The sequence below is a fragment of the Candoia aspera genome, chromosome 4, assembly GCF_035149785.1.
Source record: "Candoia aspera isolate rCanAsp1 chromosome 4, rCanAsp1.hap2, whole genome shotgun sequence".
NCBI lineage: Eukaryota > Metazoa > Chordata > Lepidosauria > Squamata > Boidae > Candoia > Candoia aspera.
The window spans coordinates 36,111,019-36,128,346 of NC_086156.1; the positions used below are offsets into that span (position 1 = coordinate 36,111,019).

At 40.6% G+C, this 17,328-nt stretch overlaps 1 protein-coding gene across 1 annotated transcript in view; it reads right to left on the bottom strand.

Moving 5' to 3' along the window:
• The window catches only part of COLQ (collagen like tail subunit of asymmetric acetylcholinesterase), a 57,884-nt gene that overhangs the window by 28,752 nt on the left and 11,804 nt on the right, over positions 1–17,328 (bottom strand). Inside the window, exons 2-7 of the mRNA XM_063303837.1 lie at positions 9,619–9,761; positions 6,073–6,174; positions 4,483–4,527; positions 3,206–3,228; positions 2,340–2,415; positions 1,129–1,191 (exon numbers count right to left, since the gene is read on the bottom strand). Coding sequence (XP_063159907.1) covers positions 1,129–1,191; positions 2,340–2,415; positions 3,206–3,228; positions 4,483–4,527; positions 6,073–6,174; positions 9,619–9,761 — 452 coding nt within the window. The remainder of the gene's footprint in view (positions 1–1,128; positions 1,192–2,339; positions 2,416–3,205; positions 3,229–4,482; positions 4,528–6,072; positions 6,175–9,618; positions 9,762–17,328) is intronic.

The following is a 17,328-nucleotide window of genomic DNA, read 5'->3' on the forward strand; positions in this document are numbered from 1 at the left end:
TGTATATAAATCTATATAAAAACAGTCAGTCAAACACGTATCCTGATAGGTTAGTGTAACAGGAGTTACTGTAAATAAATGTACAAGGAAGTTAATAGCCTATTGTGTCAGGGGAAGACAAATGCTACACTTAACAGTGCAAAAAACCTACAGCAGCTTAGGGAAAAATCCCCCCCAACCTTTAGAATACCCCAAAGGACTGAAAAACTGTAAAGGATACAATTCTGAGGACTTTAGGTCCTAAGTAACATTTAGTCTACCTGTTATACAATACATTAAATACATAGCATGCAACTCTCCTTTGCAATGCACTATGTTTCTTGAGACAATGTCTTTACATCACACATGTACAGTAAGAGATAGCAGACTTACATTTCCACCCACCTGCTTTGCAAAATACCTTCCCATTCTATATGTAGGTTTGAAAAATCAACAGTGTGTCCACAGAGGGATTTTTAAAACAGTAACAGAAAACACACACATGTTTTGGGTGGAGAATTTTGTGAAGAAAGTAGCTGAGAACAGGAAGATTTAAGACTCCCAACCACATGCCTAGTGATCAGGCTCAAGGTCAAGCCCAGGCACTTGCTCTAATGTAAAATACAAAAACAAAACAGCAACTGCATGCTAAATACATTGAATGAATAAATGAATGAATGAATGAATGAATGATGTTCATAGCCAGAATACTAAATATATTTAATATATTGTGTAGTTCAGCCCCAGGGCTGGGAGCAAAAATGTCAAGATGACAGCCATGACCACATGATCAAAGCCCCACCCCTTTTTATGTGTGTCACACATAAAAAGAGGCAGGGCTTTAATCATGTGATTGCAACCACCATCTTTAATTTTTGGAGACCCCCTCCTTCCCTTGCAAGTACTTCCGTTCAACCCACATATTACATTGCCGTAAGAAATCTGGTAAAGAATAGTGAAGAGCAAGTATTTCAACACAATGTTACAATTCTTTCATTGTATCTGTGGAAAAGGAAATCTGTGTTTTTTCATTATTCTCCCTCACCCCCAAAATAATAAATGTTACCTGTCTATAATATACACCATCAATTTCTAATCCAGAAGTTGTTAGAGCCCAAGAAAGAGAACATAGGACTTGGAGTAACAAACCTTGAAGCCCATTGGTCCTCTTACACCCGGCAATCCCATCAAGCCCAAATCTCCCTTTTCACCCTAAAAGGATCAATAAAGAAAATTACTCATAATGGCCAGCTTTCATTAACTGGAATGGTTCATAATCAAAGAGGAATTTGCAACATTTCTACATTTCTTAATGCAGCCATATCATGGAAGATTACGATACATAAAATGAATTCAACATAGATTCTTTGCACAGAATGGTAAGCAAATGAGCCAATAATGCTCAGATTGCTCCCACTGGCTCTTCTTAGCATTGGGTGTGGTTAACCGGGATGATGCTGAGCCAAATTTGCTGATTTGTACTGCACAGTAAGGCAGGGTTGGGCAAAGTTCAGATGGCCTGGAGTCACTGTCACACAACTTTTTTTGAAGGGGGAGGCAACAGGGTTCAGTGGCCATGAATTTGGAATTATTTTTGCTTCAGTTAGGAAGCTTTTCTTTTCTGTTCTTTTAATGGTGTTGAGCTATTTTAGGTTTGTGCTCCAGAATTTCTGTGTTTCTGACATTAATATGGTAGGAAACTGCCCCACCAGTTGTCAGTAATCACATTGCCAAAGTTCAGTGGCATGGCTGGAAGAAATTCCACGGAAGAGGGCCTCTTTGTGTCCATGGGCCACTGGTTGCTCATCCCTGTTGTTCCTTAAGTTGTACATAGTGACAGGAGACACCAGCTGGAATGACCAGAGAAACCCTAGCACATTTTCAAGAACCAGTTTGCCATGCCGTTTTCCAAGATGATTTTCAATTATTCAGTCAAGCTTATAGTCCTGGTATTCCCTGGTGGTCTCCTCCACATTAATTCATGTGGTCTGCTTTCCCACTATCTGTCAACTGTCCCATTGCCTTCTCACAGATGCTCTGAAGGAGAAATCAAGTTCTCTTGATATAATTATGTCAGCCCATAATTCCACTAGTGTTATAAACACAAATGTAGATAGAAATTTATACTCTACCTATTAACTCTATGTGAGTTCCTAACCTCAGTCAACCTTTGTTCTTTTACATGAGACCTGGGGTCTGGAAATCTTCTGCCCAAAGCACCTTACAGATTTTTGAAACTGGTCATTTACTGGCAAACTTCTTGTATAGGAAATATGCTGGGTTTCAGTAAGATTAAATTAACCGCATTTGCATTATAAATAGATTGCTTTACAAACCAGTAGTCAGTAGCTTAGTTTTACCTTCAGTCCCATTGGACCAGGCCATCCAATAGATCCTGGCATTCCAGGGACACCTGGAGGACCTCGACTGCCCTTCAAAAAACAGAGGATGGAGTAAATGAAATTAAAAAAGAAAAGAAAAAGAAAAATCAGGTATAATGGCATTGGTTTTCATGTAATTTCATCATTCAAAATGGCAGTAATGTCTAATGGAGTAACTTCAATCAACAATTAGTCACCTACATACACCATCTGAAATTTTCATGACCACTGAGCACCAGAGATCCAATGTGCTCATCCCTTCCTCATCTGTCACTTTACAGCAGCCATTTCAAAAGGCTTCAACAAAGGAAGAGTTAGATCTGGCAGGTAAACACCTGTTGGAACAGGAAGGTCTTGGCCAGGAAGTGAAAGAGAAAGGGAGCCAAGCAGATTTCTTAGGGCAGGAAGAACCTCCCTCAACTATGAAGAACAGCAACCCCTGAGTCCCCACCAGCACATGTGACATCTATATATCTCAGATTAATGCATGTTCATCAGTGCTTTATGTCATGTAGAACTTTTATAACATATGAACATGCCTTAACATAAGCACAAAAGCAGCCTTCCCCAACCTGAGCACACTTTAGATGTATGGACTTCAATTCCCAGGATTCTCAGCAATGCCAATATTGGTTGGGGAGCTCTGGCTACTGAAGTCCACACCTGGAATGAAATTAAATTGGGAAAAGCTTCTAGCAATCAGCTTTCCCAAATGTGTTGGACTACAACTTCCATCACCCACAACTAGCATGACCCTGCTGGGTGGAAGTCAGGAGTTGCAGTCCAACATACTGTGCGAGTACCAGGTTGAAGATGGTTGCCTTAAGCCTTATAATGTAAGAGATCTTACGCATTTTCCAATCTCACCCTGTCAGAGAAAATAATGTATCAGCAGGCGGCACAAACAATCTGAACATAGCTGGAAATTTCTAAAGTGGTTGATTATCAAGAGGAGAGGACAGCAGCATGTGATAGTTCCCCATATTCTTCTCAAACTTGTTTTTATAATCAGGCCTTCTGTTAATCAGACAGATCACACCTATTGGGAATAGGATAGAAGCTCATAGAATGAATACTGGGGGAAGAGCAGTGATGATCCCAAACACTGAGGCTTTTCCAGGTTTTTGGGGAGACAAGTTTGGGGAAGCCTTGCCCTCTCTGTCTTGACCTCCCTAAATTGGCTGGGAAAATCTCAAGACAAGCTGGAAGTGTGTTTCGATCACATAGTTAGATTGTTCCTTGTAGAATCAGGAATCCTGCACAATCAAGATTCTGATCATCCAGAGGGCAGAAAGTGTCTTCAGTGGTCACAACCATAGCCTCTCTTCAATCTGCAGTATAAAGGTCAAGAGGGAGGGCCAGAACCTGAAGCTGCATTCTGAACTCCCACTGTTATGATATATATCATATAATAATTTATATTATATTATATTATATTATATTATATTATATTATATTATATTATATTATATTATATTATATTATATTATATTATATTATATTATATTATATTATATTATATTATATTATAATTATATTATATTATAATTATATTATTTACACATTCAATCATTTCTGATTCTCAGAGACTGCCTGGACAAGTCCCTGCAGTTTTCTTGGCAAGGTTTTTGAGAAGTGGTTTGCCATTGCCTCCTTCCCAGGGCTGAGAGAAAGTGACTGGCCCAAGGTCACCCAGCTGACTTTGTGCCCAAGGCAGGACTAGAATTCATGGTCTCCTGGTTTCTAGCCTGGTGCCACTACACCAAACTGGCTCTCATTATGATATAAAGACAACCAAATCTGGGTTACAAAAATCTAGATGGCAGCAAAGATTTTATTTCTGTATCTCTTTGCTGCCATGTAATGGTCATTTTTACAGCCCAGATTTGCTAGCCTTATGATACAACCATGTATTCTGGTATGCTCTGCTTAGAAGAAAAAAAATTAAAAAATTATTTACTGCCTTTGGGGTTTTGAAGCCCAGTTATGGTAACCCTACTCACAAATAATCTGCATTTCTACAATAATCAGCATAATCTGCTTGCATTGCATATTTGCATACTTGTATGCACAAATCACCTAAGGTTATTTTTTTTCACATTAAAAGAACTCTGGAGCTTACTTTTACTCCCTTTGGTCCTTTTGCACCAGGAATACCGTGTGGGCCCTAAAAATAGAAGTACAGTGTTTAAATATCTTCATCATACAATTTGTTCATTGACTGTTCAGTGATAACTTGTGACTCAACAGAGCTTTTTTTATTGCTTCTTGAAAGAATCTATACCAAGCTTTATTCACTTCAGTCTGTCTCTGATTTGGATGGAGATTTCACATGAAACATGGTTCATGTTTGTTTAGAGCAGCCTCTACTATTTCGGCCTCGTTTAATGTTCAGCATAAGCTTTTAGGTCTCTTTACACCTGATGACAGACAAAAGATGCTTCCAACAAGGCTTTTATTGTCCAACTTCCTGATAAACCCTGGAATTTTGTTAGGAATTGAGAATGACATCTTCTTACATTTGTAACTCTGTCTTTTGCCTTCACATTTGCCTGCATATTTGTTTCTAGAAAATACTCCTTAAGGAACAGATAGAGTGCTTTAATCTGAAAGCATTTGAAGACTTTCATATGGAAACTCAAGTAACATTCAGTGGAGAGATAGGATGGGAGCACAGCAACTGGAATTTGGAAGAAAAGTGATTCTGTTTTAGCAAAGCCGGTGAAAAAAGTAGGACCATTTTGGTCAGGATTTGATCAGGATCACAAGATCTTACTTTCTTGACTTTCGTGTGAGATCTAGCTCCTAGGACTGGCCCAGGCTGGAAGTGAAGCTGGCAAACACATCTGCCTGAACCTTATGCCACAACAATGGGGAGACTTAAGAAGAAAGGATGTGGCAGCAACAGCCAAGGTCTCTTTGGAGACTCCTGGGCTTGCTAGGTTCTGAACCCATGGGCCCCAGTTCAGCCCTAAGTGTGCCACTGATTCTACTGGCCCGAGGGCTTTTCAAAATTGGCCATTTTAGTAGGACATAAAAGCTTGCCTGAGTCTCAAAAGCAAAAAGAGAGTGTATCTTCAACAAGTAGCAAATAATTATAGCTTTAAAGTGAATGTCTCTGAAACTTCTCATTTGAAGTTTCCCCTTGATTAAGACAATATGGACCCATCACTATCTTCCATATCAAACAAGAGCTATCTAAAATTTCAGCAATGGCAGAATTTCAGTCTCTCATAGACCTATAGGAACATTGGATTCCTTACTTATTTACCTATTTATATCATTTATTTAATAAATATTTACTTATATACCTAAAAAAATATTTCACCAGTCTATTTAAAAAGTACTACAGTAAAAGCAGCTTTTGTCTTGATGGGTCAGCCAAGTATATTAACCAAATGAAGGCCCTATAAATACAGTTAAAATAAAGAAGCTGCTTTCTTAGCAACATTCCCCTTCTTCAGGGCCGCAACTAGGGTCTGTGTCACGTGGGGCAAGCATGGATTCCACGCCAATTTTGGTGCCCCCCCAGCACTCATTTTGGCACTCCCTCCAGTGCAGCGCCCAGGGCACATGCCCCGCTTGCCCCCCCCCAGTTGCAGCCCTGCCCTTCTTCCTCTCAGTGTGCCCCTTCTATTCTTCCATGCCCTCGGGCAAAAGAACTTACCAGAAAACTTGTCCCATTTTGTTCTTTCCAAAACAAAGTACTAACCTGGGGACCAGGCGGTCCTGGAGGACACACAGATTCTACACATGGAGACTGGGTTATTTGAAGCTCTTGGCACAAGTTTTTCAGATCCAGAGAAAACAACATCTAAGAAATTAAAGGAGAGAAAAAAAGACACAAAATGACATAAAAAGTAAATCTGCTTCAAGTTGAGTTTGACTCCTGATAAGTTCATGGATACATCCATGCAATTTTCTTGCTAAAAGCATGGAAAGGTTTCACCACTGGTTTTTTCTAGATTCATAGCCCAAAATTTTGATATTCTCTTTTGGTTTCCCACCCAAGTATAAATGATGCCTAATCGTACTTAGCTTCTGAGAGCAAATAAGGTTGGTGAGGTATGACTATCTACTGAGTAAAGTCCCACTAGAGTTGAGCTTGATACTTATGAACCTCCTGGATATATCCATGTATGTTTCTTGGCAATTATCCAAAAATGGTTTGTATGGTCTTTTCCTGAAATGTTTTTTCAACTTCCTGATCCTCCTAGTATTCCTGTGAGGTCTCCCATCCAAGAACTAACTGGGCCCAATTCAGTTTAGCTTCCAGGCCCAAATGCACAGACATGAGCAGTGGTCAAATGACAGAGCAGGAGAATAAAGTATCTGTGAGGTATATTGGGCACCCACATGCCTCTTTCATCCATTCTTGGGTCATCTGGATATTTCCCAATTTTTGATTTCCAAGTTCTACCCAACCTTTTTTGGAAAAAGAATTCTAGGTCTGTAACTAGGTTCACACTTCACACTAAGCCATGGTTTGAAGCATAAACTAGAATTGGCTGGGCTCACCTATCACACTAAATCATACATCATGGTTTACATGCCACAAAAGCCGAGTTCACACGACATGCTAAGCCATAGCGAGGTTTATCCTTTCTGGGAAATAAGGCAACTAATGCTTATTAGTCATTTCTGTTACCATCAGAACAGAAGCTTCTGGGGCACATGAGCAGAGGGGTTGCTACTCAGCTCACATGTGTGCCTGTTTGGCCTCCGTGGAAATAGCATACTAGACTACACTGGATTTGATCTGGCTCTTCTTATGTTCTTTCTACAGCACAACTTCCTTAACCAAAATAGACTTCCCTGCTTGCAGCACCAATTGCAAGTAACAGATGCTCCCAGAAATAGCATCCCCCAATAACGCAGCCTCCATATCTGGCTAATTTGTGGAAATTTCACTGCAAGTATCTGCTGAGTGCAAGAAATCAAATTCTGTTCCTTGCAAAGCAATTGGGAAAAAATAATGGTAACATATTCACTCAGAAGTGATAGAATGGGCAAGAGACTTAAACTATCCCCTGCACAGTATTGTTCACGGAGCAGCAGAGTTAGTGCAGTAAACTTATATGCAAGTAAAGGTACAGAATAATGAAAAGCCTTGGCCTCCTAGCAGTTTCTTCATATTAAGAAAGCATAAAATTATATTAGCTACTAGAGCTTAATTGTATACAACTGAACATTCCAATAAGGTCATTTAAGGTCATTACCCTCAGCTCTGAGTGTAGTAGAAGGCTTTGGGCCTTGTCTATAGTAGAGTATTTTGAAGATTTTTAGGGGCTGTGGAATGGTGTTTATTTCAGCTTCTGGCTGGAAATGAGCTTATCCTTTCTCCTCTAGGATAGGGGAAACTGGAGGGGGAGATCTGAGACTTTAAGAGATGGGGTAAGACTTTCAGAGAAGAATGGGCCAGAAGGGAAGATCATATGGGGAACATCCAGGGGCCAATGTGGCCCACAGGCCAGAAGTTACCCATACCTGTTTTACTCAATACCACATTTCCATATAAGCGATCACTAACATCATGGGTCAATCCAGAATATGTACTGAAAAAAGGAAAAAAGGCAGACTATTACCATTCTTTATAATCAGTGCAAACTTAGTTGCATGAAAATATGTCATGTCATATATTCTTAGCGGAAGATTCTTTTGGTGCTGCCTAGCTGGAATTTCTTGGCCTCTTCATGCTGATTTTTATGCCAATCCATTATATCCCTTGGCTTCATTTGCTAGAGTTCTTCCCGCTGTTGTATGTTCTACATTTTGACCTGCAGTTCTGGAACAGTGCAATTTGTGGGATGTTTAGGAGAAATACAAGGAAGAGGGTGGATTAATTCTGTTTAAGCCTCAGTCATATTCCTTCATTTGCAATAAAATAATGGCAGTCAATTACAAAAGATATTGAGGTTGAAGTAATAAAACTTATACAAAGGTGTGGGGAGTCCTTCAATAAATGTGATATGATATAAAGATTTCTGCAACTAATAGGAGCTTGACAGTGTTGCAGGACATTTTGTCAAGAAAATGAACATCTTGGTATTCCAATAAAGAAGATACATACTCCATTTCAGTTTGGTGGGATTCTTCTTTACTTCTGATTTGTGATTTGATTTATTTCATTATTTTTTACATCTAGAAGCCTAATGCCTATGTAATGTTCTGATAGATGTTAAATTACATTTTTATGGGTAGCAGGTTGAATCTAGATCAGCTTACTCTATTTATTGGAAATGAAGATGACCTTGTGTTTAAGGTGACATCACCTTTCCCTAAGTAAGAAATAAATATATATAACATAGACAAAATCCCTGTACAAATCTCAGCTTCTCCAACTGTCAGTCAAGCCTTGCCAATCCAACCAAATAAAACCCTAGAAGCTTCCTCCTTAATAAATGTTTCTGTGTGACACATTGGTACTATATGTATGTATGCATCTATCTTTGTATATACTGTATATTTATCTGCCAGAAGCCATATTCCAAAACAGCAGGATACACGTCATTAATATTAATTGAATTAATACATATGAAGTGCCTGCAAAATAAGGTATCCTATTTAGAAAATTATTTCATTTTTCCAGTCTATTTCTATACCAACCACTGTTTCTTATACACAAGCCATTCACAAAAATATACTACACACAAACACACCTACCCATTCATTTGTTTTCAACAGTTCTTCTCAAGGAATGTAACAGACCCACTCCTCCATTCACAAATAATTATTTGGGGAAAGACCTGTCTTGGCAGCCCTCCAGATTCTCCCCTAAAGTTCCCCGCTAAGTGACAAACAGCTGTGGAACAGGGATCTAGGGAGAAGGGGAGAATCTTTGATGAAGGGCTATCCATGAATTAGAGTAGCAGAGTGAGACTATGCTGTTAAGTCTTCAGCTTTCCTGGAGAAAAGTACAACGTAGGTGTCCACAGGGAGGAAGTCAAAAATCTTATCCACGGCTCTATAATTAAGTCTTTTAATATCACAATTGTTAATTGCAATTGTATTATATCATTGCTTCAAAATGTACTTAAAATATGTAATGCTTTTGAAAAAGAATCATAATGCAATCATCTTGCATGCCTGCTCAAAAGTAAATCTAGTTAAATTCCATCAGTCTGCTCTCAGATAAGTGGCTATCAGATGATGGTCTTAATCTAATTCAATTATTAGGACTGCATACTGCCTTATCCTACTCTCAATATAATCTGGTGGTTTCTAAGAAAAGTTAATATATGTTTAAATCTATACTTACCGAATCCCATCCCTGAGTGAAGTGCAGTGGAGGAAATAATGGTGGTGGCGGCGGCGGCGGAGGGGGAGGAGGAGGAGGAAGAGCAAGAAAAGAGCATCCTCGGTTATTATTGATCCATTTCTTCTGGTCCAGACAAGGGAGGGCTGTTGGAGAGATTAATTGCAAACTTTATTTATAGTCTCAAGAAACTGTAACTTGAGACAAATGTAATAAATTCAGTGTGTTTGGAGAAAGATACTCTTGCACACATTTTAACTAATACTTGTTATGCCAAAATAATTAAAACTGTGTAGAAATTAGATAGCAAGAGAGGGAGGGAGGGAGGAGACAATAGTGGTCCAAAACCCTTTGTGGCCTTAAGTGGACACCAGTTTGGCTTTCCTGTCACCCACCAAGGCCACCACTTAAAATTATTTTGCTGCACTATTCAGATCTCATTTTCCTGCCGATGTCTGGATGCTTCCACACAGCTATCGTTTTTGCTCTCCAAAGCCTTGGGATCATTTTGAAAACAAATCACAGTTGTTTTCCTCACAGCCAACCTCAAGCTGCAGAGAGTTCTGGATGAGCCAGCCAACAGCAAATTAATATAGGAGGGCAAAAATCACCGTACAGCCAGCTCCCTTCTCCATCTCCCCCCAATTCTCTGTCTTATGTGCTTGGTTTTTTTCCATCACTGATTTCAGAAAAACAAGGCCAGTTATTGTGCGAATGAGTGGCAAAGCCAATCCTTTGCTCAGTTGAACAAGAGTAATATGATGCTTTGGCAGCTAATCAGTTATGAGGAGGAGAGGAACAAATAGTCAGAAGGAGAGTGAAAGAAACAAACCACCATTAACTCTGTTTTATCATTTCAAAATGTTGGTGGTCCAAATCTAATGGCACTGACTCTTCAGTACCTTATGACCTACTGACCACAAGAGGCAGTAGTGTATAGTCAGAGTCTTAAGGATTTACTCTGAGTCCCCTTTCCCTGCTCTTTGTCTAAGAGATTGCTAATCTGAGGTCACTTTCTTCTGCCTGTCTTCCCAGGCACACATACATGGAACACATGTTCTTGGACTTTAGATGTAGTTGGCTAGGTGCTCAGCTTTGCCTGTCCCCATCATATATTTCCTGTAAACAGATCTCCTTCCTGTCATAATTATAAAACCTGTTTCACTAATCATTGCCCAGGTTAGATTCAAAATTGGTTTTTAGCGGTTCTTCCTGAGGCACATCTGACCTTGAAATTAATTAGCTCCAGTGCCCCACAAAAGCAGTGGTATGAAAGCATGGGGGACACAGTGTCAATCTGGGAGTGGTGCCGAAGTCCTATCTGGCCAATATCTGGCCTTCCATGATATTGCCGGAAAGAGATCAATGCAGCAGGGCCAGTCCTGGGGGGATGTCATAGCTGCTCTAAGTATTGTGCATTATTATAATCAGGGGAAAATAGTAAAACAAGGCAATGTGTCTATGCACATTGCAGCAGAAACTTATGATACATGTCCTTGTGCTAATTTAAAATTGATGGTTATTAAGAATAAATAAAATAAAAGTCAAATACAAGTTAAGTCACACATATGCCTCTGATTTGGCTAATTCCTTCCTTACCACTATATTTTTTCTGCTCTCCAAAGTAGTCCCATTAACTGAATTTCCTTTCATAGTAAACATTGCCAATAGTTTTGAATCCAGTTCTGTACTCTACTCCCATTAACCCCTTCTTTTGATTTAAGCTCAACAGTAGCCATTTGTGCCATTATTTTTAATATTATAGTTGCTACTTATTATATTTCTGAAGGTGGTCTGCCTTCCTGGAGTTCTAGTCTGTGGCTTTTGGAGTGAACTTATGCGGTGCACCTCCACCACCCTTAACCTCTATACTTATCAATAAATGCAGATTCAATGTGCCCATATAAGCATAGAGCAGTCTCCCAGTCTGGATGTTTTCAGGTATGTGAATCCCATAATTCTCACCAATGGCCAGGCTGGCTGACTGGGGATTTCTGGGAGTTGATGATCAATGTCTGCAGGGCACCCATGTTGGGAAACATTGTACAGTTGCCACACAGTCTTGCAATCTGCCCATCCTCCTTCTTTCAATTTTAAGAAATTAAGTCCTGGTGGCTGCTTTCCTTTGGGAACTGCACCTCCTCTGAGCACATGGTAAATAATACTGCCATGAAAAATCCTATTAAATTATTCCACCTGTACAGAAACACTTGTGCAGCCAGTGACCCAGCTTTGGAGATTCTGGACAGTGACAGGAGAATGTAGGTGAGCGTCCAAGTCGAACTTCAGTTGGGTCACAAGACAAACAAGAGGGTTGCTATTAAAAGGCCATTGAGTAATAGGACCGCGGTTCATTCTGTGGGACATACTCATTCTTTTGGTATCACCTCTGTGTTTCCCAGCTTTGCTATGGCTCAGTATCAAACCCGAAGTTCCCTGACTCAAAGGACTTTCTCCCTTGGAAGGTTCCCCAGCATTGTTTTACCAGCTACTATGCAGCACTCAGGATCTCTGTTGTAGCTTTTACATATTCTCTTTTATATCTTCAGTATTATATCTTCGACAAACTGTCCTTGAATGAACAGCTTTTACTACTGAAGCTGGATGGATAAGCAGAGATTTCATTTGGAATCAATCATGAAGAGGGCTTGTTCTGCTGTTTTGTTCATTCCCTACAGTTGCCTCCTTCTAGAAAGAAAGCATTCATATCACTTCTGTATTGTCACCAGGAAAACTCCTCAGGAGTTAAGATTATGGGAAGAGTCTGATTTTATAACTGATCTCCCTCCCTCCCTCCCTCCCTCCCTCCCTTCCTAGAATTCAGTCTCCCGGTTCCTAGCCTGGTGCCTTAACCATTACATCAAACTGGCTCTTATACTAAAATGTAGGTGTATGAGGAAAAAATTATCATAGATGAGCATCAATGGTAGCATGGCCAAACTGAATCTATTCTATTACACATTTTATTATTGTCTTTTATATTACTATAGTCTATTGTTTTAAGAAATATTTTGAATTCTGTACACTGCCTGGATAATTCTGTACACTGCCAGGAAGGAAGGAAGGAAGGAAGGAAGGAAGGAAGGAAGGAAGGAAGGAAGGAAGGAAGGAAGGAAGGAAGGAAGGAAGGAAGGAAGGAAGGGCACAGAAGACAATAGCGCAGAAGACAATAGGTTAGACAGAAACCCCAAAACTTCCACTGAATTCTGTGGCTAAGTAGCACCTTAATCGCTGGTTTCATTGCCAGCTTTAATGTCTTTTCTCTCCTTTTGCACAATCCCTTATTTTAAAACTGACATTGGACTAAACAGCTCTTCAACAAGAAGACTGTCACAAACATTTAGAAATTGTCCCCACCCCACCCCCAAAGTGCTCTCTGGACAGGATCTGGAGAAGCCAGACCTGATCCACAGGAAGGCTGACTTGACTTACCAGATTTTGAATATTTTTTACCATTTAAGCAAGGTACTCCCACAGAATCATTAAATCCTGTTATAGGGTCCCCAGTAAGCTGTTTCTTGGTTCACATATAGTTATGGATTGAATCCCTTCTGATATTGACGGGAGGTAACATAACGATCTAGAATCCAAAATTACTAACTCTACTGTGAATCTACACAAGTTTATATAACATACAAGTAGCCCCCATGAGCCTCTCAACACAATTTTTTACTGCTGTGGCTGACAATACAGGCTGGCATTTTGTACTTTTTACATGATCTTCAAAGTATTTCAGTGTCATGAGTGCCGTTGAGCTGAAGACATCAGCACAACGGCACACATGACAATAACGAGGAAACAGAGGAAGGGACTCAAGATAAGCATAGCACGCACAACAACAGACACAGACCCGGGCCGGATGATTCAGCCATCAGGACACAAAAGAGAAAGAAGAAAAGACAAAGACTAGGCGGATCACGAGGCACACCCAAGCTATTAGCAAAAGCGCAACGGAGATCGCCCAGCTGACAGCAATCACCGGCTGAAGGAGGAAACCGATGATGGGCGATCCCGGGGCACCAGCTGGGGCCCCGCAACCCTTCACCTACCGGCACGACAGCATGCAGGACAAAGGGGGGATGACGTAACCCAGGGTGAGGGGGCGCTGACCGGCGCGGGGTATTTAAACCCCGCACCGGCACGCTCCCCTCACTCTCAGCTTTTTTCGCAACTGGCACTACGAATGAATAAACCAGAACCTGCTCTCCTCTGAATCAGCGTCTGTGTTTTACTCAGCGGTAGGCAGTGCATGACATTCAGTCCTGCTTGCTGATTTAAAAGTCTGACAAAAATAATTACCACCTATCATGGTGACAGTATATCTTCTGGGTTCATGCTATTTTATTTTATTTTTTTGTTCTAAAACATAGTATGAAATCTGCAGTGGAATACAAATACCACACAGAGCATAGCAGGGTATCGGAATACTTCCTAAATCTTGTTTTAAAAAAAAGAAAAAAGAAAATCCCACTCTAATAGCTACAACAGGTCCACCAAGATTTCTATGGATCAGCAGACAAAATAGGGTGGCCACATGCACTGTTTTACAGAAGACATTCCTTAGTTTTGAATGGTTTTCTAGTCCATATCTGACTGAAAAATTAAGTTATAAAAAGATCAGGAGCCTTGAATCTGATAGCTAACAACTCTACTGAGGCGACTCATAAGATCTGCACCATCACAGTGAGATGATTTTTCTTAAATCACTTGCATTTTTTCTCTATAGAAACAACAATAATTTATTAAACTTGTATGCTGCCCAACTTTTAACAACTCTAGGAGGCTCACAACAAAGAAATTACGATCAAATCAATAAAACATAAAAGATGGCAAGCGTGACGAAGTGAGGGGTCTCCCTCTCCCTCATTAAAGGCTTGGGTGATGAGCCAGATGTTCACAGCTCTTCTAAACAGCAGCAGAGTGGGGGCCGCCCAGATGTTAGGGGGAACCTCATTCCAGAGGGCAGATGCTGCTACAGAGAAGGCGTGTTTCCAGGGTCCCAGTAGATGACATTGTTTAATCCAAGGAACCTGGAACACGCCAACCCTGCAGGATCGAATCAGCTGGGCAGATACTATGAGAGACAGGTAGTCCATATGCTATATATGGCTTTAGAGGTAACAACCAGCACCTTGAATTGCACCTGGAAGCAAACCCCAGCAACTAGTGCAGCTCACAAAGCAGAGGTGTTTCATGGGCATACCGAGGCATGTCCATTGCTGCTCGCACCGCCACATTCTGGACCACTTGAAACTTCCAGATGGTCTTCAAAAGCAGCCCCATGTAGATTGTTTGCAAACGTGCAACTTCTTTATTTTCTGTAGGTTTTTTTTTTTTTGGTCACTTGGTCAGTAAGAGAAAAGCTCTTAAATTCAGTATCTGCTAAACAATAAGATTTGCCACAATTGTACTGTGGCTATTTTACTTGTGAAGCAGCAAGTAAATGAATGTTGCAGCAAGGCTGGCCCTAGCTGCAGAATCAACTAAACTGATTTACTTTGCTAAACTATAAAAGTAATGCATATTATATTTGACCATCTGAAACTTGCTGCTGCAATCTTTATATACAAAACTTCCTAGACTTTAAGGGGTGGGGGTGGGGGTGGAATATAATGAGTATTCCACTGCCTTGATTTGTATTTAATATTAATGCATCTCCCTGCAAGGGGTATTGAAAGCCAAGCAAATTATTTTCGTACATGAGGCAAAAAATCTCACAATAATCTTTCATGACATTTAATATCAAAACAACAAAATTAAGTAAGTAACATTGTGTTACCTTTCCATGGCACCCAGAATCTATTCCCTGAGACATATGTCTCATTCTGCCTTACCATATAGATGGCTCAGCTGATTTCAAAAAGCAAGCTGGGGTCCTTCCTGCTTACAAAGTATGCTAGGCCCAGAAATAGTGACTTTCATGATGGAAAGAGGACTGCACTCTATGAATGTTCCTCAACAATAGAGAATCCACAGTGTTTTTGCAAGCCCTGAGCCTCAACAACATAGCAGGTCCAATGTAGATGTGCTGTGAAATACTAAAATAAAATACAGGTTTCTTCCACTCCCAATTCCCTCCCCAATCCTTCAGAAATAGTTCCAAGTTCCAAGACAACCATCCATACCACCACCAATCTCGAAGTGCAGAGAATATGACTTCAGACGAAGTCCCTTCCAGCTGATCAGCAGAATAGAACTGCCCCAGCGACTTGCTGTTTTGTTTGACATTTCAAATATCTGAGCTTTTTCAGTGAGGGAAGGGGCTGCAAAGCTGACAAGCCCTCACAATGCTGAGCTACCTTCCCCCTTAAAACAACAGAGTGTCATGTTCACTGATTCAATGTAGTTTATACATCGTAATGTTTCACATGCCGTGGCGCTGACGCGCGTTTCTGTTTGAGAGGGAGCTGATGTGAGACCTTGTACCAAGCTCTGTATGTGAAATCAGTACAATGGAAAGTGTTTGGGTTATTTTCTCTGTTCAAGGGCTTTTCCTGCTGACCATCAGAAACTGTTAGGAGCACCTGGGATTGTGAACTTGAGAAGATTCTACGGGGGGAGGGATTTCATTTGCACCGAGGGTTTTTAGTTTGAATTTGGCGCGCTTTCATCATTCTCAGCTTTCTCTGTGATCCTGCATACTATTCTTTAATAAATCAGATATCTCTGAATTCCTACTCATGAGTCTGATGGTGTTTTAGAATAGGCAACCATTACACAGAGAAACAACAGGGGAAGTTATGGAGGTCTAATCTTTGCAGGAGGGAGGACAACTCAGGAGCTAGGAGCAAACTTATGCAAGAGTTCCCACCAGTGGGAAAACAGCTTGTTCCCAAACTCCATGAGAAGGTGGATTTGGTGGATTTCCTTTAAAACTGCTGCAGAGCCAGGAAGAAATAAATTCAACTGCCAAAACAGAGACAGTGTCTTGGGATTGCATGAGTATGGAGATGATCCACGAATGGTGTTAAGTATTACACATGGATATACCTACAGTCATGGGTAACGTGAGACAAACAATATCAGCTGGCATGCAGCATGAAGCAGCATTAGATTAGAATAATGTCAAATGAACACACAGACATTTAGAAGGCAGGACAGGTTTTACCCCTTTTCAAGCATTAGTTCCCTAAAAGGTTTTATCTGCTTGTATCAAACATGTATATTTTGATACATTTGCATTTTATGACACTACTAGTGTAAGGATTGCCTTCCCTAATAGACTCAGACTCACAAGCAGGAACGTAATGATATCTGATTTATTAAAGAATAGTATGCAAATACAGAGAAAGCTGAGAATGAGCAAAAGCGCGCCAAATACAAATGAAAAACCCTCGGCTCAAACGTAATCCCTCCCCTCGCCCTGCCGTTGCAAACTCCCTCCCCCCCCCCCAGGTGCTGGTAACTGTTTCTGCTGATGTCCTGGGAAAGGAACCTTGAACACACGAGATAACCCAAACACATTCCAATCTAGCTGCTAACATATAACAATCCCACAAGATGGAATCCTCCTCCCCTCCCAGACGAAACACGCATCAGCCAAATGACATGCGAAACGTTATGATGTAACGGTAACATTGGAACGGTGAACATGACATACCGCCCCCCCAAAAACCACTAAGGAGCAGGTTTCAGAGGATAAGCCAGATGAAAGCATCTAACTAAAACAGGAGAGTGAACATCACGGGCAGACACCCACTCAGGGTGGGGAAA